This window comes from Puntigrus tetrazona, chromosome 21 (genome assembly GCF_018831695.1).
Source record: "Puntigrus tetrazona isolate hp1 chromosome 21, ASM1883169v1, whole genome shotgun sequence".
Taxonomy (NCBI): Eukaryota; Metazoa; Chordata; class Actinopteri; order Cypriniformes; family Cyprinidae; genus Puntigrus; species Puntigrus tetrazona.
Genome location: NC_056719.1, coordinates 17,480,296 through 17,503,521, shown reverse-complemented (window position 1 = coordinate 17,503,521; position 23,226 = coordinate 17,480,296). Strand labels below are relative to the sequence as shown.

The window sequence follows — 23,226 nt, the reverse complement described above, 5'->3', positions numbered from 1 at the left end:
CCAATTCTCACTCATAACTAGCATCGTATTACCAGCTGTTCATTAGTACTTATAAAGCAAATAATAATGCCATATTCTGCATGATCATATTACTATATCCCATCCAATACCTAAAGTAAATCATATTTAATGCATACACACACACACATACATACATACACACACATACATTTTTAGCTATATATATATATATATATATATATATATATATATATATATATATATATATATATATATATAGCCTTTAATGGCGAGATATTGAAATTTGTGATAATTAAAATAAAATAAATTCTGAATTTAAAAAAAAAAATACTGCTTACACTGTATCCACTAAATATTATAATATTTAACTACAATACGTACCATCATTATTCATAAATGTTTTATTTTAAGGTTAATGAAATCTGTACCTTCCGAGGCCAAATAAGCGGCTCCAAAGTCGGGAACACCGTCGCCCCACCAGCCTCTACATCACTCATCTGTAAGAAACAAAGATTATAAGCACTACAACACCATCAGCGCTTAACACTTATGTTGAAATAAAAATAAAAAATGCAATGACTATTTAATCCAGAATATGGGTGCAATTTTAAAAATACCTACACAAAATAGTAATACTAAAAAACCAATTTCCATCAATGTATAGATTTTTTTTGTGTTATTTAGTCATGGCATGTTTGGTGCAATTTGCTTTTTCGTTATATATATTTTCTCCAGTTTTAAACAGCGACAGAGCCTTTTTATCATTTTAATGTACTATGCAACACTCTGGATTAAAACGTATCTGCTCGAAAAGCCATTCAGAGATATAGAGTCTCAATTTGTCCTGTAAGAGTGTAGTGCAGTGGTTCGCAAGCCTTTTGACTCCAAGCTGCCCGTATTTTCAGTTTAATCATTTCTACAGACTTTTCAGGGCTATAAAAAAAATCGCACATTTAAAAAGTGGCCACCTCAGGTTTTTTCAGGACAGCACAGACGAAGACTAAGTCAAGAGCAATGCCAGGCGCCACAGGATACACATACTTACATAATTTAAAAAAGTAGCCACCACGATTTCCAGTGCCTAATGATTTGAAAGCATCAGGTTCATCTTTCTATGAAGATAAAATTTTAGAGTAAAGACAGGCAGAGAAGCAGAAGCACAGCACATGTACTTACGTAGTTCAGATAGGTGGCAAGTCTATTTCCATAAACCTTGAGGTTGCTGTCAAAAGGTCGCTGCAACAGACGTTTGTAATTTTAAACCAGACTGAAGCGCAGCAGGGTATATCTCCGCCTCTGAGGCAACGCTACTTTACGTTCAATATAAACAACAGAAAAGCTGAGCGTTGCGTGTCAAAACAATTTGCAAACATTTGTTAAACGCTTTTTAGTTTATAAAATGCCGAATGCATTCCCATTTTCATTAACAATAAACATCCTATGACATTTTCAGGAAATTTATTACCACCAGCAAGAAAAAAAAAGTCGCTACTCAACTTTTTACACCACAATGTTCAACTAACAACTGAAAACGTCATGCGTTTTGGCTGTTCATTTTACATGAGAGAAGGTTTTTGAAAATGATAGCGTTACCATCTGGGTGTAAACTACAAAAATGCACATGCACAAAAAGTGGCATCGCCATCTACTGGCCTGGAGTGAATAATACAGCGAAAAAATCTAATCTGCATGCAAACATAAAAACTTCTGTTTTCAGTACTTGTCGTGTAAACATACCCTTATACACGTTTTAAAATGCGGTTTTGCCATCAAGTGACACACTATATCAACATAAAACATTATGAAATAGAATAAAACTTTCTACAATTCCAAAAAACACTTTAGACTGACCTCAGTAGCTACTGATTACTTACCCACTTCCATTCTCCTGTTATTAATAAATGATCCTTTTTTAAATAACTGATACATGGAGATATCTAAGACTGACTAAATAAGGCGTGTGTGTGTGTGTTTATTATGTATATACAAATGCACACACATGCATAAATATATTATATTATTATGTTTATAAAGTTGTTTATAAATTACAAAATAATAATAAAATATATAACATGAAAATTATGAATATGTACACACAGATGCATATCATTATAAATATATATATATATATATTATATATATATATATATATAAAATACACACACACACACACACCTATTACTGTCAGGAAATTGGGTTTGTTTTACAGACAAAATATGAAAAAAGTAGAGAAATGGATATTGTGTGTCGAATGACAGTAAAAACAGCTCGCTGAAATATACTTCTTAATTACCAGACAAATATTACTATGACATTGCACTGTTTTAATGAGAGCTGTCACTGATATCTCTTCATGCACTGATCGCTGTTCTGCGTGTGAAATATCGTGTCACATAGTTGTAAGAAGGATGCAGTTCTTGCACAAAGCTCTTACCCTTGAGAAATCATAATGTGGTTCATATTGACCTCCAACGCCATAGTTGGCCACCTACGATTCAACACAAGTTATAAGAAACCCTTTTCACACAAACTCAGTTTATATATGCACTGTGAGAAATAAATCCTGTCGATCAAAAAACTACATTTACGTTACTGAACCAATTCTCACTATTAACTAGCATGCATTTTACTAGCATCCGTGCCGTTTATTATTACTTACAAAGCACATATTAATGCCTTGCATGAGCATAATTTATGCCACTTACACACACTGTATCTAAACTTAACAACTGCCGCACTTAATATTAATAAGCAAAAAATAAACATTTATTAAAACTCATAGCTCATAGTCAACAGTGAGAATTGATCCCTGAACTAAAGTGCAACAAAACATTGTTAGTTGAAATATTTTGTGTATTTCTGTTATTGCACGGTGCATTACTCAGTATACTCTGTTCCATGTTATATAATAAGGTTATGCTTTATTTTAAAGGAATAGTTCACCAAAATAAACATTTTGAGTTAATTGGAATTATTTAAATTTTGGGGTGAACTATACCTTTAAGGTGTCATAATACAGAATACCTAAGCAAGCACTTAAGAATTAGTTGTTCTCACATGAAAAGCTTAATTTTAGCTAGTTTATTTCTGTAATGTTGTGTATTTTGTATGTGTTTTGTATGAATGACCTGTAGAAGTTCTGCGGTGTCTACGGACAGGCGGTGGCGTCCTCTATTCTCTGATTGACCCGCTCTATCACTGGATCGTCTTCCCCTTCTAACCACGCGCTGCAAGAAAATCACAGCTGTTCATCGGCTCTATTACGACAGCAAGTAAGTACACTTATTAATATCAGCCTGCGGGTGAGATCCACCACACCACAGACTTTCAGTGAAGAGCAGGTCCGTTTAGTTTCCTGACAACACACAGGCGCGTCCGAAAGGGAACGCGGAAAGTGCGTATCTCCTCTTGAGACGCTTTTAAAGCATTGAGAAATCAACCGGCTGCATGTGAAAAGTGCTCACCTCTTGGAGACTCTGTAGTGGGCGACCGTCAGAACGCCTGTTTTCGGTCTCTCACAGTGGCTCATAAGCTGCAGAGATCAGCTCAGAATTAGCTTAAATTCACATTTAGATTTCAGTCAGGTTGTGTGTCAAGAGCAAAAAAGGACAAACTCACATGTAGCAGTATATTAAATATTAATATTAATATATATATATATATATATATTATTTTAATTTATTTATTAAATTAAATTACTTTTTAAACTAATCAACATCAAGCAAAAGCAAAAGATTAAGTTGGCACCAAATAAAAAAATTATAATAATAATTAAAGACACAAATATGCCTACAAATGCATTTTTTTAAAACAAACATCCTTAAAAAGTAACTTATTTTTCATAAATTCTAAAATTATTATTCTTAAATTACAAAAGATCTTATAAATTCTAGAGTCATCACGTGTAAGGCAAAACATTACAAAAGTTTTTTAGAGCTTATTTTCTAAAAATCAATCAAAAAAAAAAAAAAAAAAGGATTTGCAATTAATTAGTTAAATTATGTTCATTTATGCACTCAGTTGTTAGTCAGATCTCCTTTAGCACAATACTCTAATGCTTTACAGATACTGGCTTCTTGCCTTTCGTGAGCTCCAATCATCTCAATTAATGCAAAACTTTACTTTATTTACATTTACTTTCCACATCATTACGTTTGAGCGTCTGCCCGGGTTTGCACGCTCACCTTAGGTTTAGCCAGCTCCTTGATCTTCTCGATCTCTTCGTCGGAGAGGGCCTCTAGAAAGCGGGCGATGTGAGGCTGTCCCACTCGTCCTCCTCCTTCATGGGCGGAGCAGCAGGCGGGGTTTCCTGTCCCGTCCTGATAGCGGCAGAACAGCCGGCTGCGCCTCTTCTGAGTCTGCAGGAAATTAATTGCAATGAAAAAAAAAAAGAAAAAAGTAAAGACGTCCCTCGATGCTCACCAAGGAGGCGAATTTGATCAAAACGCATAGGACAGACTGCAACACTGTGAAATATTATCATTTAAACTAAGTGTAATTTATTCTTTATCAAGCTTCAGTGTCACGTGATCCTTCAGTAATCACTCTAACACGCTGAATCTGAATTCAGTTATTATTATTATTATTAACATTAAGCATGTTGATCAGATCTTGCCGTTTAATACACTTGCTGAAACTGTGATTCTTTGATGAAAAAAGAAATGTTCAAAAACATTGATTTAATTATTTTTTTGCATCGTAAGTATCTTTACTGTCACTTTCGATCAATTTAATGCATCCTTCAAAAAACTCTACTCAACTTTGATGATCAGAAATGTTTTTGAAGTGATACTGAAGACCGAGCAACGATGCTGGAAATTGAGATTTGATCCCAGGAATAAATTGCAGCATACAATATATTCACATAGAAAAAGCAAAATAATATTTCACCATTTTTAAACAAATGCAGCCTTAGTGTGCATGAGAGACTTCTTCATTAAAAACAAAACATCCTAATTATTAAACACATAACTGCATAACTGAACATACTGAACTTTTTTTGTATTAAAAACACTTTTCTTTTATTGGTCGGATGAAATATGCGAATTTTGGGAGTTTTCATGAGCCAAAATCATCAATATTAAAACAATAAAAGGCTTGAACTACTTCAGTTGTGCGTAATGAATCTAAACTATATGAAAGTCTGATGTTTATCAGTACATGACAGAAAATAATGAACTTTTATCGTATGTATAAGCTGCCCTAACCATCTTGACTCCCTCTCCCCTGCAGAGCGCCTCGTACACCTCTCTCTCGGGCAGGTAGTCTTTGGGCCGCTCGTAGGTGTCCAGCTGAATGGGCCTCTCGTCCGCTGGCTCCTGCTGGCTCCGGCCCCGGTCCCTCAGCTCTTTAGACAGCAGCCGCTCGAAGTAGCGCAGGTTTCCTCCTGCCCTCTGGTGGCTGGGATCTGCACAGCGTGCAATACACAAAATTGAGAGAGAAAAAAAGAAACAACACATGACATTTTTCTTGGATTCCATGTTATATATATATATGCTAATTGCTCATAAGAGTCCATTTTTGAAATTGAGGTTTACACACATTAAAGCTGAATGATGGCTTGTTAGGATAAAACTCTATTTGGGCAACTATTTGAAAATCTGGAATCTGGCGGCGAAAAAAAAAAAAAATTTCAGAAAATTGTTGAATATTTTCTCTTTCAAATCTCTCAGTACCGAAATAAAACAATATATAGTTTAAAAATAAGGGCTATATTGACATTAACATTTTGTTTACATATACCATGTAAATGTTTTTTTTTTTTTTTAAAGATACGTTTGTTAAGTTTTAAAGGTAAATCAATAACAATTACAATTTTAACAGCATGTCTAAAGTAAATAATGAGATTAGTTTTATTTTCATTCCAGTCTTTCTTTGTAAAAGGCAAAAAGTTGATCATGATTTCAAAGTTTAGGATTTATTAGTTTGAACATCCATCGATTGAAACAAACACTACGATAGCATCTTATCTGATCAATCGATCTACTTTATTTCTGACAAAACATCCCATGTTTAGTAAGACTGCACATTTTCATTAGTGATAGTTATGTTTTGGCCACATTCTTAAAATTTAAGATATATATATATATATATATATATATATATATATATATATATATATATATATATATATATATATATATATATATATATTTTTATATATATATATATATATATTATATATATATATATATATATATATATATATTTTTTTTTTTTTATTACACATGTATAAATAATATATAAATACATATATTATATAATATACATTTAATAATTCATATATTCTAATTTTATACATTACATAATTTACACATTTTACATTATACATAATATATAAATAAATAAGCGGCCTACCGATGGCCACCAGGCGTCGGGTGAGCTCGATGGCCCGTGGCAGGTCGCCCATCTGATAGACTGAGTAACTCAGATAATCCAGAATATCGGCTTTGGGCGTCTTGGCGTCTTCTCCCGAGTCCATCTGCCTGAGCGCCTGCTGCATCCACAGCACCGAGTGGTAGTAGTCGTTCTCATTGTAGGCCAGCTTGCCCATGTCAAAGCAGTCGTCCACCGTCAGCTCGGCCTCGTAGCGAACCCCTGCGGACAGACAGCTTTTAACACGGCTGTTAGACCGGACCAGGACGTACTTTCAGTCATGTGCACGCTAAGAGATTTATAAACCGTTCAAACCTAGCTTTCAGAGAGATCTCCGACTGTGATCCCAGCGGCCATTATTGTCTGACTGCAACATTTTTTTATATTTTACGCATTCTGAGTTATCACAACAGCAGTTATTTATTCATTCATTTTAAAGTTTTAGTAATTTTGCTGCTCATTATAATTTTTTTTCAATATATCTGTATTTTTTTTTTATGTTTTCAATTCGCCTCAGTGTATTTGTAGTCATTTGAATTGCTTCAACAAGCTAAATGAAAAGGAAATGTTTTAAATGTGAAATGACGATAAATCACATAAACCGTGAATCATAAATACTGAAAAATCTGAATATATTCAGAACTTGTAAAAAATAATACCAACAGTCTAGGAGAAGTAATGGCATATTAGGCCATTGACTTTTTTTTTAATGTTGTTATGGTTTTTGACCACTAGATGGCGCTGGCCGCAGTGTCAGTTTTCGTTGCTTGTTCGTAACAACACTCCAGTTCATTTATAAAACACAACATTACACAACAAACTATAAAATGCCCGACTTGGGGATACTGGAACATGCTGGTCCGTATCCGAACAGATCAGCCTTATATTTTTGGCCCGAACCATTCACACAAACACAAGCAGCTTCTGAAGCCTCAGGTCGTGGTTTACAGCCTCACATCCTCGTTGGTGAGCTCTTTTAAAAGCTAGCTCATGCGTTCTTCGAAATCGAATCCAACTTTTTGTGAGCATGGTCTGGTTAGATTCTCGTCAAAATCGAACCAGATCGTCTTCAGTAAGTCATCTTCATAATAAGGCTGGCTATAACTGACTTAAAATCTCTTTCTCGCTGCAGCAGGACAGAACCAATCTGTCCCTCGGGTCGTTTCGCTTGCGTTCGCCCCACGGCAGAAGCGGCTGCAGACTCGGCGAAGGTGGAGGTGTTTGCATGCATGGATGCCGTTATCACCGGCCTACGTCTCAGAAACCCACCGCTCAGCAGCGCGCCTTGTGCGAAAAAAACAAAGAGGTGAAAACAAGAGTTGGAGTTACCAGAGTACTGCCTCTGACCTGGCAGCTTGCCTTTGGAGAAACTCTCCGAGTCCAGTTTGTACGTGTCTTGAAGACGCATGAGCGCCTTGGCTGCTCCTTCTCATCCTCCTCGTCGGGAAAATACTGTCTGTGCACGGACATGTTCGATATAAAGCCTTCAGAAGGAGAAAAAAACGCTTTTGTTGGGTCATGGCTTTAAGGCATCTGGTGTTCACTGAAAACAGATTTGAGAACAACTGATTGCTTTTTAAAGACACAGTGCTTCAAGCGTACCGTGCATGATTCTTATTGGACAACAGCGTTATCATTATTAAAAATATTTCTATAATAGACATCTTCCTATCTTCTTAAACAGATTTTTCACCCAAAATGGATCTCGTGTTATTTTCTCGCTCTCATGTCATATTCATGTCTCTTTATTCTCACATAAAAGATGTTTGCTGGCAAACAAATAGTTGCATTGCTCCCTATTATGCCAATGATGAGTAAATGATCGAATGAGCGTTTCTGTCTTTCACACACGCATGCATGCATTCGGTAAAAGCGAGCTCATTTCCTGTGTTAATGACCGTATGTTATCGCTTCCGTGACTTTCGTTCAAGTGAGAGCTCCACGTGGCAACATGCTGCAACACAAGTTCACACAAGTTCAGTGAAAATAAGTGAACGGCTGTCATGACTTCACACATAACCCCTACACAGGAGTCACTAGAAGCTAACTTGATGCTTCATTCCCTAACAGTCCGCATTCTGAGGAATAAATCCGCATTATAATGTGCTACACAGCACGTGCTGCATTACGCCGACACTGTATGACTGATTATGTGGTGATCTGAAATTCTACTTAATGTTGATCAACTTCAGAAATATGAATAAATAAATGCAAACATTTAGTCAAATTATTGGAGTCAAAGACTAACAAAAGGCTTTAAAAGTAACAAATATAACGAAGAATGTAATAAAGACAGCAACAAAATATATTAAATAGAAAATAGGTTTTTGAATAATTTTTTTAAATCCTTTTTATTTTATTTTATTTTATTTTATTTTATTTTATTTTATTGCCTCTTCTGGGATGTCTCCCTTGCACCGGTTCAAACACGTTCACCGTGTGCCTCGGCACGAAGCTCTTCTCGTATCAAAAGGAGGCTTAACACATAATGCCGAGAGATAAAACTGCATCGGAGCAAGCATACCACAAAATTACAGTGTCACATAACATGCGGCTATCCTAAATCCCTTTCGTTTTTACTCGGCGCTTCTCCACGTTTAACCTTCTGTGGTTGCCGATATGCCGTACCGTCCGAAGGGTCCTGCAGCACCAGACTCTCTAACTCCGTCCACTCGGTGTTGAGTCTCTTCATCAGCTTGTAGGCGTTCACCGGGTGAGCCAGGAAGCCTTCGGGGTCCGACGTAGACGCACGCGTCAACATATCCAGCTTGTTAGCCCAGCTGAAGCCAAGAGACGGACGGAAACAAGTTAATGGTGAGTCACGTGCGGTCAAACGGCAAAAAAATATCGTAGTGAGAGATTCACCTCTTCACAGCTTCAAGCTTCATTTCTTCTGCTTCGATGTATTCCTTCAGGGATTGGACGAGCTCCCTCTCCGTAAAGATCAGGTCTGTCATTTGGCCTGTACAGAGAGAACGCATTAAAAGACCAAAAGTGTTCAGCAAAAGTGAGCCAGACCCGTATAAAGGGAGCGGTCTTGGAGCACTTTTCGCACTCGGTTTAATCGGACTTTAAACTCCGGATGATTTTCACGCCGCTAAAAGATGGAGAATAGGAAGCGTACCGATGGACGTGAAGATTTCGGCCCGCGTGGGAGAAGAGAAGGACGACAGAGTCAGCAGCGCTAACACCAGAAACCTCGCCATGGTCAGCCAAAACCTACAAGGAAACCGGACGGGAGAGTTAGAGAGGTGCACATGTGGTTTACATCCCATTGCACTTCAACTGAAGATTGCTAAAGAGTTAAAAATAGACTTTTTATACACCAAGTAGCGTGCTTACTACTGAGGGCTAGCGCTGAACACCGAGCCAAGTCGGTTCTTTGGTGCTTAACCACAAATGGGTCAAGAAACAGCTGCAGAGCTTTCACTGCCGGTGAAAAACAGATATCTTATAAATAGAAGCACACGGTTGCATTTTTAAAGAAATGAATAGTTTTATTCAGCAATGATGTGTTTTTTAAAAGAAAAACATTTACCAAATAATAAGTAGCACACGTTTCCCACACACTGATATTAAAATGATGCTGGCGTATATAAAACATTGATATTTCTTCGTTAGAAACCGAAAGCTTTAGCTTCTCAGCAAGCATCTCCTGCTGACTTCTCAATCACGAAGGCCCGAGTGGAATCGGTCAGCGCCAGAAGCAGCAACTTCACATTTTGGTAAAAACGAGAGGGTGGGAACTAGCGAAGCTTCCGGCTAATGACCGGTCATTACTGTCAAAAGCGCTCACTGGTGGAAACCACGGCCCTCTCAAAACGGTCCGGCACTTAAAGACCTCACGATACAATAAAAAAAATATCTCCCGAATGAATTTTCAGCCAATAAAGGTGGCTTTGAATCTAAACCCGCTTTCTCTGCCGTAGAGTCGAAATAGGAACCAAAAAGTGGGCGTGATAACTTGTGGAACATTAAATTAGAGCTATTCGACTTTTCAAACCTTCTGGCCTGATCTCCATCACTTCTACTTCCTGTATAATGCATGCACGGTGAGATTCGTCCGCCTTCGCACCTCCTTTCAAACTGTTTGCCTCCCTTCAGTAGCTCCTGTTTGACCTTTAACAGATTTTAATTAACGAGGGGTCACTGGACGAGGACCCGGGTTCTTCTCTCGTCCCAGAGAGCAGCGTTTATCAAACTTTACGGCAGCATTAACTTCAGGCAAGCGGCTAGAAAACCGCCAACCAACCCAAACACTCAACTGACTCCCAGATGTTTCTGAGTGCATGGGCGGTGACGTCACCTTCTAGAAAGTTTCTGTCCTCCTCGAGAAGATCTGCTGCTCCTGTACAACATCACACAAACTCTGTATATAACTCTATTAACACTATAAACACACTAAACTATATTGGTATTACGCCCGTTATAACCGTGCCCACTGAGTTCAGTGATAAAACGCGAAGAAGCGGACGTGCACCAATTAATACGGCAAACATAAAACATGCAGAAAGAAACAAACAGCAATATAACGCGCGCAAGCCGCATAAACGTGCCCGTTTATTTTAACACATGTACAAAAGCCCTGTTACACAACTTACATGTCGCCCTCAGAACGTGAACGCGAAGAAAACGAGTAACGTGAACGGAACGCTCGCACGCGAAACATTGTAGCGGCGAGTTCTTTAAAGGTCAGATGTCAAGGTAAGAGCCGCCGCGCCGCGCGTCACGCGGGGAACGCGTCTCAAAACGGTTCAGACGGAGGAGAGCTCACCTCGGGTCGCGTCGGGAGCGATTCACAGCGACTCCTCTGTCGTTTCGCAGCGGTTTTGGTCGCTGCCACGTACAGAAGAGCCCCTCAAACGCTTTCCACGGGCGCCCGCAATCCGCCTAAGAGACGCGCACGCGCATTCCCGAGCCCCGAGACGAGCGGCTCCGTCGGGGAAAACGCCGAACAAACCGCTTTCGATAGCCTCGGATATTACAGAACTGTGCTTGAGAACAACCCACGTGCATGTTATAAGTCAACGACTCGTTAACCGCGTCGAAGAACAACGCGTAAACGCAGATAAAGGATGACGGTCTATGTGGGGTTAATGGGGGGATAACTCACTGCTTTGATCCTCTTGTGTTCAAATCATCTCTATGTAGCAGGATCTTAATCGAGGCTTTTGATTAAGTTGATCAGCATCCGAGATCGACACGACACAAAACACCGCTTTATACTCTACGGTTTACGGTAAAAGAGGAACATGATGGACTGCACGTTCTCTTCTGGCTCTGGTGAAGAGTTCAGAAATGATCGAGATGCCTGTAAAATAATGGAAATAAGAATTGTGACCCTGGACCGCAAACCCAGTCATAAGCGTCAGGTTTTGAGGCATGATTTTAATAAGTAAGATAAAGAAATTATATTTAAATTGATGTATGGTTTATAAGGATAAGACAACATTTGGCTGAAACATATAAAAAAAAAATCTTTAAAGTTGTCCAAATTCAGTTCTAAGCAATGCATATTACTAAACTATATATATATATATATATATATATATATATATATATATATATATATATATATATATATATATATATATATATATATATATATATATTTTTTTATTTTATTTTTGGTAAAGAAACAGTAAGAAATTCATAAAACATCATCATGAAAACATTATTTTAACTAAATATCCTATTGCTTTTTGACATAAAAGAAAAATAGATCATTTTGACCCATACATTGTTGGGTCTTGCTACACATATAGCTGTATTTGTTATTTTCCCTCCAGGGTCACAGGCTATACTTTAGCATCATATGCACGAGAGTTTAGATGTCACAAAGACAGGGTTATAGCAATCAATTCAAAAAAATTTGTTCAAATTTCTCAAAAACAAGCAGTGTTTAAATTTAAGTGTTTTGTGACTTTAAAATGACTTTAAATGTGTTTTGGAGCAGTCATAACGATTCTCAGGCAGAGTTTTCTTCATCATTCTGTGCAAAAATAAACTAAAAACATCAACAGCTGCAAAATGTGTTTCCGGGTCAGGATGATTTATGGAGCCGGTCACATGTTATGACTTAACTGTACTTTAATTACATAACACCTCCAACATATGGTTCAGCAGGACCCCAGACGACTGATCTTTAGTCCAGCTTCTCTCATTCGTTCAGAAAGACAGCAGTTTAAGTCTAAATGACTTTTTCTCTTTTTTTCCGTTTTTCTTGATCCTTAACCAAAACGCCATTTTTATTATTATTATTATTGCACTAAAAATGTAGTAACCATTTTTTAATTATTCTGCAGATTCCAAAGAGCATCGGTTGAACAGAAAGTCTGATGAGAGAATGAACCGCAGAATTATATTTCTTCATCCACACTGGATAGAAACGAGAGAGAAACGACGAGCATTATTAATGGTATCAAGTAATAATCTGAAGTGTCTTGAGAATAAATCCTTCTGGTTCATGTTATGCTGTAAAGTATATCTGGGTCCACTTCTCATGCCTGTGGTCTTTGCATGTAACCCCTCTGTAGATTTTTGATATTTTGCACTATATAAACCTCTAAGGAGTGGTTTCCTGGACGGAGTCGTAGACTAAAATACATTTAAACCAGATTAAAAGAAGCCTGCTTTTTCTCTGTCTACCAGGAGACGGGTTTAACTTCAGATTAACGTTGTGTTTCCAGTCTTTATGCATCAAAATTATTGGTAGATATGAACAAAGCAGCCTTTGGAAATAAATCTGCACTATTAATCATTTTGATCTTATATATATATATATATATACACTTAAAACTTTCATTGAAGTACAATGGAAAGCAAAAAGAAATCTCAATATAAAAGAATTGTTGTTGTCTAATACAAACTGGCTACAATTAATGGCAATTGAATTTTATTCAATGCTTTATGCAACCTACTTTTGCCAATTTAACCATTTTACTTTTGCTCATTTCAATGTGCATTAGAGAGAAAATATTTTCATAATGTGATGTTGTTGAAAAGTTAGATTTAGGTGTTTTTGTACATTTATTTCATTTTTATTTACTTTAAAAAAATAATACACAATATATATTTTAGTAAAAATATTTTATTTATTATAAAATAATATTAATTTATCATATTAATATTAATTATATTCATATTATATAATAAAATATTAATATTATTTGTATTATATTATATATTATATAATATATTAATTAATTTAATTTTCACAATCCCGTTTGATCATATTTTTAGGATGCCAATATAATGCTGCTCACGGTGCTCTCTAAAACAGCTGCTTTATGTATTATAATACGGCTGCTCTGTCTATTCTGATGTTCAGTATCGATCTCCTCTGCTACAAAGCTGTGTGAGATATAGTCTTGTCACTTTCTGTGAACAGTATGACTCTGCAGCCGGTGTGTGTGTGTAATTAGCAAGGTATCTTGATGGACGAGCATCAGGTCAGTCACTATTTAACACACGAAGCTGTTAAATCATAACGAGGCAAGACCAGGTTTAATTTTTAGTCCAATTAGTACAATAATCCATGAGTAGCAGCTCATCTGGCCAGCAGGAGTCTATGAGCTCTTTCCCACTTGTATTTCCTTTTAGCCAATATTTAACATCTCCTGAGAAGTGCTTGCAGCTGGACACAACCCCCAATCTATCTCCTGTTGTCTTCTCACATTAAAACCTACTCAGAGCCATTTTGGCTTGTAAGCGGTTTCTCTCCTGATTCAGATCAGACCACTTTTCGAGCTCAGAATCATTCATTTCTATTGATTCGAGCTCTATTGAATAGCCTATTTTAAATAAACGCTATGTTCCCTTCAGCTGAAACTCCCAGGAACTCTTAGGAGGACTCCTAGTGGTCATCTGAACAAGAAAAGACCTGTTCAGATGTGAAACGCACTCGTTACCTAAAAGAGATGCAGAGCTTCTACTCGGTCGTGGTGCGGCTTGTGTGTTCAGGCTGGATCGGGTATTTTTGGTTTGCATAAAACTTGTTAGAAGCACAACTCAGGTTGACCGACATCTTTAAAGTGCACTTTTCATCTAAAAAGACACAGTAAAGAAAACCCGGCTTATTTGGTCAAGGTCGTTTGTCCTGCGCAAGCTCTTTATGAAAATTCCAGCGCAGGGTATTTTAATCAGATTAAAACTTCATTATTGTTCTTTGTGTGTGTGTGTGTGTGTGTGTGTGTGTGTGTGTGTGTGTGTGTGTGTGTGCGTGCGTGTCATGGAGGGGGTGACTTTTAATTCACTTCAGCTCTGTGTATGGAAAATGCTTTGCGTTCAGAAATCAGAAACTATTTTGGCAACCATTAACCTCCAAAGTAATCATTCAAAGTTTTAAATGCCTTCTTTGCGTAATTTGACGTAACATAGAGAGTTCACCTGCCGCCGGTCTCCTGACGTTAGAAGCAATATAGCCTTGAAATACAAGGGACGTTTAAATTCTATAAAGATATCGGTACCGGCATGGGCTTTGCGGATCTCCTGGATGAAGTCGGCGGGTTCGGCCGCTTCCAGATGATTCACGTCACTCTTCTGTCCATCCCGGGCCTTCTAATGGCGAGCCAGAATTTGCTCAATAACTTCACCGCCGGTGTACCGGAGCATCACTGTCGCGTCCCGAACATCACGGCGGCGCTGAACGAGAGCGCGGCGGCTCTCCTGCGCGCGTTCATCCCGCTGGACGCGTCCCTCGCGCTGTCCAAATGCACCCGGTACACCGACGCGCAGTGGCACTTAATCACCGACAAACCGAGTCACACGAACGCGACTGAGCTCCAGACGGAGGCTTGCGCCGAGGGCTGGACATACGACAAGACCGAGTTCATCTCATCTATAGTGTCAGAAGTAAGTCGTTTGCAGTTTACCAATCATCAGCACCACACTCGATCGAATACGTAACAAAACAACGAGAATATAAAAACGCAGACTTTAAAATGCACGCTATCCGAACTTAAGTGGACAAGCCGGTGTCATGAAAGTGCGCCAAAAAGCCGTGGTACTGATGCGCAAAAATGGACCGGGATGGGTACGATTAGGGTTGCGTGGAAAACTGAGTATCATATGCACGCAAACAAATTTTGCATCATGAGCACGAAGCTGCGTATTAAATGAAGTCCAAACACGAGCGTATCATATGCACGACACGACAAAGTCAGTTTTGGTATAGAAGCCATGAGTTTTTTTATTTGGCGTGCTATTTGTACGCTAATGTTAAATATATATTTTATATATAAAAAAATCTTTTACAGTATGTTTTGGAATCTAAGTTTGCTACAAAATCTAAATCCATAACTTAGATTTTAGTTTTGTTCCAAATGTGTCTCAAAAAGTACTCTCAAGACTTTGTGTTGGCGACGAAAACCTACACAGCCTTTTTGATGCATTTTTCATCACAAATGTCTGTCACGGTATTACTTCTATGTTCAAAATGTTCGAACAGTATGCTTTGTCAAGATTAGGAAAAGTTTTGATTACGAACTACTGTGTAATATGACGCTTGGCGCCGCCCACTAGGGGGAAGGGCCTAATTAAGGGTAAGTTACGTTTCCATTTCAAAAAATGGTTAAAGAGTTTTGAGTGTTCAAGTTTTCGAATCTATTTTAGACTGATCTTTAAAACGCGGGAGGGAAAACGCAATATACCAATAAATCGAGGCGATAGGCGTCTGTTAATGTAGAAAGTGAAGGCTTCCATGTTGTTTTTTGGTGGCCGTCCCGTTTGCCTGCCGCAGTCCCCTACAGTAATGTTTCTGTCTTATTTGTCACAGTGGGATCTGGTTTGCACCCTCCGTCCACTCAAACAGATGAGCCAGACCATTTACATGGGAGGAGTGCTGACCGGTGCCATTATATTTGGAGGGCTATCCGACAGGTAATGCATCTGTTTCTACTGTGATCATAACATGATATATGCATTTTTGCACAATAAAAAAATCAGTAAACGATGTGTCTGATTATTGTTCACTAGTGCACATGTGAGGTCATAAATCAATGCATTTCAACCATGTGCCAGTGGTTATTTTTACGGTAAAATACCACATATATTTAGCCTTATTCACACGAATGGGTCTAGCAACAATAAGACTACTTGACAAGACTGATAATATGCAGGAAGCAAAATGAGAATTACGTTCATACATAAAAAATAATTCAAATAATGGTATATCAGTAAGACTGGTTGAGATGTGGGTGGTGGAGCACAGTGAGGTTATTGCAGCATGAAATCTAAACGTGCATTTCTAACTTGTCTGCACTGCAACCCGCTATTCGTTCATGCATTCATTCATTTAATAGATTACCAAAACATTACTTGAACCGGCGAAGGATATCTGGGAGTCAATTGGTTGCTCTTTATTGTCCTGTAGGTTTGGGCGCAAGGCCATGCTGATATGGTCGTATTTCCAGCTCGCTCTCTTGGGCACCTTCACGGCTCTCTCTCCGTCTTACGTGGTGTACTGCATCTTGAGATTTCTGACAGGAATGTCCGTGTCTGGAGTCATTCTCAATGCCGTCTCGCTCAGTGAGTGCCTCTTTTCACTAATTCTAAACAAAAGGACTGGTTCATCCAACTAATACGGTATACGCGACGGGTTTTAAACGGAATAGATAGGTTCCGGGTTCTTTCTTACCTTTTGAGAATCTGAAGAACCTTCTTTTGGATGTTAAAGGTTCTTCTATGGCATTGCCAGTTATTGAAAGCACATTGAACTAAGCGGAGCTGTTTAGGAGTAGCATTTATCTAAATAAATGTGAGTTAAAATGTTCGTGTTTTGTATAGAGGTGGAGTGGATTCCTACTAAGGCTCGGACTCTGGTGGGCACCATATCGTCCTTCTTCTTCACATTTGGTCAGATGATTCTAGCCGGTGTGGCATACAGTCTGAAGGACTGGCGCAAAATACACGTGGCCGTCTGTCTTCCTTTCTTTATATTCTTCTTCTACAGCTGGTAAGAAAACATCCGGATCACTCTTTGGTAGCGAGTGAAACCTATTCATGCGTTGCTGATGTTTGCTGCTGATGCATACGATTTGAAGAACCCAGGCTCATGGAAAAAACAACGCTAATACGCTGCTGGCAGCATCTTTTGTATTGGTTGTTGTGTATACGAAGTAGTTCAGAAAGTAAATGTCAGGTGAGTGGTGATAAAAGAGCGATGCTTATTGCATTTGGAAATAAAGCACCCTATATTTTGCCCAAAACTCGACATTTTCTGAAATTGACCCTCAGGCCAATCCGTACTAAAGCTTTCGCCAATGAAAGAAATCCAAGTCAATCCAATCGAAAACACTTTTTGTTGGATTAGGACTGTGTTGATTACATTAATACAATAGAATAGGGAACACTTATTAACTATTAACTACATTTTGTCCCTCAATAAATTCATGATTTTGATTCGCTATTAGTAGTTATTAAAGTAGTTAAGTTGAGGTATTGGGATGTCTTGTACAATAAAGTCCTATTCGCACAGGATTAGTATTATCTGGGGACCTTGTGTTATTTAATTACTCTAATAATTAATAATAATAATTTTTTAATCGTTAATGACTTATTGTTAGGCTATTATCATTAAAATGCACATATAAAGAGCCATAAAACTCTCCCTCCAAAAGTTAATAAAACTTTTCTGCACAAATTAACAATTTCGACCCTTGCTACATTATTTTGAGCAACACCGTTTAATTGTATATTTTATCTCAGGCAATAATGGTAACGCTAGCTTTTTAATCAGGACCCATTTGCCTTACAGAAATGATCCAATAATAAAAAAAAATTAAATCATAAAAGGCGCATAAGATGAAAAAGGATGCAAGATTAAAACCACCGTTTTTAAAAACTCAACAGAAGCCATCTTTAAGCCAGTATAGATAACATCGTGTTAAATCTGAATTTCCAAATTTCTCGAAGGGCGTTTGAATCGTCACGCAGACTAATCAGAAGTATTGAAATTCTGCATCTAGAGAAAAGAAACTGCCGCAGCATACAATAACAACTAGAGAACTGTGTCCGTGTCAAAGGTGGTACTCTGAGTCCGCTCGCTGGCTGGTGCTGAACGGCCGCTCTGAAGAAGCTCTGAAGCATCTCCACCGTGTGGCCAAAGTCAACGGGAAGCCAGAGATGACCGAGAAGATCACTTTAGAGGTTCCTGCAGCATTTCACAGCTCATATCATCACATATTGATATGATTTCATATATCGCGTCATGTTTAGGTGCTGGAGTCGCACATGCAGAAGGAGGTTCAGTCCAGCAAGAGCGTTTATACCGTGTTTGATCTCCTAAAAACACCAACCATGAGGAAGATATCCATGTGCCTCATGGTCGTCTGGTGAGGATCCGTTTGTTCTGGTTCTGTATGTACTCAACTTGTATTGTGCTTAAATAGACATTCATTTACCATTTTATTTGCAAAATAAAATCCAACATTTGTTTGACTCCAAAGCTAACGTCTGTGTTGCTAAAGCAAATTATGTTTTTCCACAACATATGCATTTTGTAGCATTTTTGCTTTTGACGTTTGTAGAGTAAGTTTAATTCTTAGCCTTTTTTCACATGCATGACATGTATTTTACGCCTAATCCTGATTTCATGGCCATAATCACAGCTGGGATCAAAAGAAATTGCCAACGTGAGCCAGATGTTTTCTGCTACATTCGAATGATAGATTTGTATTTTTTTAATGGGTATTTATGTAACATTCTCAGACAATAAATGGAGTATTTTAAACATTTTGTTGCACTTGCAAGTTAAACATTGCATAGCATATGCATTTAGAATAATTCTATTTGTCATTTAAAATGCACTAAAGCTGATACATGAATACAATCAGAAAAACCTTCAGTATTATGAAAAAAAAGTGGTTAAATGTTTGTGAACTCATCATAAACAAATTAGGTAATATTACGCATTCTCTAAAAATCACTATACTTAAAGCCTTTATGTATAATGCATTATTTTTATTTATAATGTGCATTGTAATACATCTATACAATATCTAGTAAATAAGTATAACCAAATTTAAGATGCATGGTGCAAGAATGCATTTTTATATATAAAGTGTGGTTAAAATCACTGATGAGATTGTACGATGCATTATAAGGTGTATTACAAGGCATAAAACTACATTGATAATGTGTTATATGTAAAGAACCTTTTCAAGATGCAAGGCTGTGTTGTGCACAAATAAATAAACGCATGCTCTGTTGCTCTTTCTCACAGGTTTTCGACGAGTTTTGCATATTACGGTCTGGCCATGGACCTGCAGAAGTTCGGGGTGAACATCTATCTGATGCAGATCATCTTTGGGGCAGTAGATTTTCCCGCTAAACTGGTCGCTCTTCTGATGCTGAGCTTTCTGGGCCGACGCACAACTCAAGGCACATGTCTCCTCATGTCAGCGTCTGTAATATTTGCCAACATTTTTGTTCCTAAAGGTAAGACAATGACAATGTCTCGATTATTATGGCGTCATCATACACCTAATGCCACGGCTGATCACCTGATGCGGTGAAAGCCATTTTCTAAACTATAATAGACTACACACAAAGTTTGGTAAAAGGCACTTTTAAATACTATATACTACTCGACAATGCAAGCCTCCGTCTTAATGACTAATTCATACCTGCTGCTAATGAAGCTGTGTGTCGTTACAGATATGCAGATCACAAGAACGGCACTTGCTGTTCTCGGAAAGGGCTTCACATCAGCATCTTTTACTTGTATCTACCTGTTTACTGGAGAGCTTTACCCTACGGTCATCAGGTCAGCAGAAACAAACTAAGACAAAGTATTGAACATTCTTACCGAACTCCATTACCCATCATGCCGCATACCTGTGACTGATTGCACGCACCTGCACCTCATTTGCACACACACATATATAAACCGACACTGATTCCGCCGAGCGTCCTGTGCCCTGTCTCACGGTGTTTTAAACCAAGTACTGCATTTTCAAGCAAAATGCATTCTGATATTATATTCTTTCACCTTTCAACAAACAGACACACAAAGACGTTCATGCACACACAAACACACCATCACACACACATACATTTAGGCCATACACATACATATGTACCTATTGCTAGTTGTTTAAGCAGGGATAGTAGTGACTAACACAAAGTAAGAGCCCAGGTGACGTCTCTCACCTGTGAGGTTGATGCGTGGGTAAGAAGCGGGGTCTTAGACCCAAAAAGAAGACGCTGGGAAGAGCACGTGCTTCAAATGGTGGCTCATGTTAGTTAGAAAAATAAATAAAATAAAAATGGAGCTGCCCAGAAATTACAGGTGAGGACCTTGGGCAGTGTGCTGACACACACACACACACACACATTAGGACTGCCTTCAAGCTTTTGCATCATGTAGGGAAAGTTGTTTGGTGGTGCGACCAATAGCTGTAACAAAATAAAACCTCTAAACGGCTGTGGTGTATAGCGGTGATATAGATTGGTTTTAATAGTAGAGGTAGTTTGTGTCGTAACACTATATATACACACATAATCTATTTATATATATAGATCACAGGCACACACACACATACATATTTATATTCACGTTGCATAGTTATCAATCTATCCACGGCATAACTAGAGATGTGTCTGTAAAGTCTATCACTGACTAACCTACTTCATCCCGATTAACGGACACATGCATGCATCGGATACATCACTGACCTGCCCAAGTCTCCCGGCAACAGCACTGTCCCCTCACTGATCGCTCCTCTAAAGCATGTTGGCTCGTCCCGTTACCCAAACTCTCCGCAGCATTCAAAACAGCTGAGCAGGTCTTTCATTTTTATGGCCTACCAGACGACATTGCGTCAGACCGAGGACCCCAATCCAATCCGATTGAGCTTTTTCCAAATATCTGAACATCAGTATCAATCTCACTTCCGGCTACCATCCCCAGTCTAACGGCCGAGCAGAACGTCCCAGAAACAGAAATAAAGACGTGTTGGACCCCAGACCACAGTCATAAGGGTCCATTTTGATTTATGCATCATTCGAAAGCTTATTCGAATGCATATTGAATGCATATTGCTAAACAGAAATTACGTTTTGAAATATTTACAGTAGGACATTTACAAAATATACCATGATATTTAAATGATTTGGTATTGTTGGTTATTGCTACAGTAATACCTGTGGTATTACAAATATGTTTAATGATAAAACTAAAGTCGCCATGCAGCGACGTTCATTAAAGATACTGTGCTTTGAACGTCCAGAGTAAATAGGAGCAGTAACGCTCACCTTGACATGAGTTCTCGTGCGTGTTCTCCAGACAGACCGGCATGGGCTTTGTCTCGACGATGGCCAGAATCGGATCCATGGCCGCTCCTGCAGTCCTGATCCTGGACGAGATCCTGCCGGCTCTGCCTAGCATCGTGTACGGAGGATCCGCCGTTCTGGCTGGATTCATAGCCTTTTTTCTCCCAGAAACCCTCGACGTTCCTCTGCCCGATACCATCGAGGACGTCGAGGAGAACGGGTAAAGTCTCCGAGCTGTGTCCGTGATGAATCCTCTTTCTGCTTCCGCGTCGGGTCTGTTTTACACTGTGTTGTGCGTTTCACCCATGCAGGGAAAAGAAAAGTCAAAGTCTTAAAGAGCAGACGCGGAACGAGTCACTGGCCTTACAGGACATCAAACAGAGCGGAGGAACGTGTGACGAGAACAAACCCTCTGTGCTTCATCCCGTGTCAGACACTCAATAATTTACAATTAAAGTAAATATCACAACATTATTGGCTGTTATTGATTGCTGTCTCAATCTAGGCCAACAGATTTTTGTTTTGTTTTTCATGGGAACAGATTTGGAGAAATGCAGCATCGCATGACTGTCTTATCAATGAATGCTCTGCAGTGAATGGGTGCCGTCAGAATGAGACTCCAAACAGATGATAAAACCGTCACAATAATCCACAGTCCATCAGCTAACATCTGGAGAAGACAAAAGCTGCATGTTTGTAAGAACCAAACCCATCGTGTGGACATTTTTATCAGCTGTCTGGACTCTTATTCTGACGGCACCCATTCACTGCAGAGCATCCATTGCTGAGACACTTTCGCATATAGAGCGAGAAACAGACTAAATCACTTTTCTAGGCATGAAAATGTTGACTGATTTTGTTCAAATGTTTAAAAGTAGAAGTTCTTTGGTAATATAAAGTATATTACGGTATTACTCTCTTTTTGATTATTTAGATTGCCTGTAATGAAGGTTCCAGAGTATGTACAACTTTAATGTATTTTGTAATTTTATATTTGATTTTATTGTCTTTTTTTTATTTTTATTTTGCATCCACACATTAACAATAAAGTTCATTAGCTAATGCATTAAAATGTTATTATTTAAATAGATTGCTGTTCATGATACCCAGTGCATTAGGTAAAAAGTTAATAATAAACTGTATTGTATGGTTCATACTTTAAATTCAGAGTCTTAAATCGCTTCAGAACTTATCATCAATGTATAAGTAAGTTGTTTTTTTAATGTAAGGTTGAAAACAATTTATTTTAGCCACATTTAAATATGTTTACTTAAATGTAGCTTTAACAAATTGATTGAAACATTAGCATTTGGTGAGTTCTGTTCATTTACTGTAAACTGAGATGCTTAAAACACTTTATTTTGAGCTGTCTTCACTTTAAATAGTAGAAAATGAAGATTTTACACATCAGTCTTTCTACGGCTATGGCCACGCTCATCTGAAGACACTGAAAACACTACTTTCTCTGTTTACCAGACCCATAAAACTTGAATGGAACATTTTGTATGAGACTAAAAACCACCAACTGTAAAAGTGACTAACATGACTGAAATGATTCATATTGTTTTTCCTGTAAATAAACCGTGTGTCAGAGCT

General features: G+C 38.2%; 1 protein-coding gene and 1 pseudogene across 1 annotated transcript; one reads left to right on the top strand and one right to left on the bottom strand.

Annotated features, from left to right (window-relative positions):
- LOC122326035 overlaps window positions 1-11,032 on the bottom strand; it is an 11,073-nt pseudogene extending 41 nt beyond the window's left edge.
- Window positions 11,033-14,617: 3,585 nt separating this feature from the next.
- On the top strand, window positions 14,618-23,113 carry oatx (organic anion transporter X). Its single transcript, XM_043221101.1, has 10 exons — window positions 14,618-15,210; window positions 16,133-16,236; window positions 16,730-16,884; window positions 17,143-17,311; window positions 18,381-18,504; window positions 18,574-18,689; window positions 19,580-19,794; window positions 20,014-20,122; window positions 21,644-21,850; window positions 21,942-23,113. Exons 1-10 carry the CDS (start codon window positions 14,830-14,832, stop codon window positions 22,072-22,074), a joined length of 1,713 nt encoding a protein of 570 aa, XP_043077036.1. The 5' UTR covers window positions 14,618-14,829; the 3' UTR covers window positions 22,075-23,113.
- Window positions 23,114-23,226: the final 113 nt, after the last annotated feature.

Bases quoted from the DNA above. Each gene is read 5' to 3' on its own strand.
- oatx (XM_043221101.1), top strand. From the start codon at position 14,830: ATGGGCTTTGCGGATCTCCTGGATGAAGTCGGCGGGTTCGGCCGCTTC. The intron at 17,312-18,380 runs GTAAGAAAACAT...TCCGTGTCAAAG, and splicing joins ATATTCTTCTTCTACAGCTG to GTGGTACTCTGAGTCCGCTC. The intron at 20,123-21,643 runs GTCAGCAGAAAC...CGTGTTCTCCAG, and splicing joins CTTTACCCTACGGTCATCAG to ACAGACCGGCATGGGCTTTG.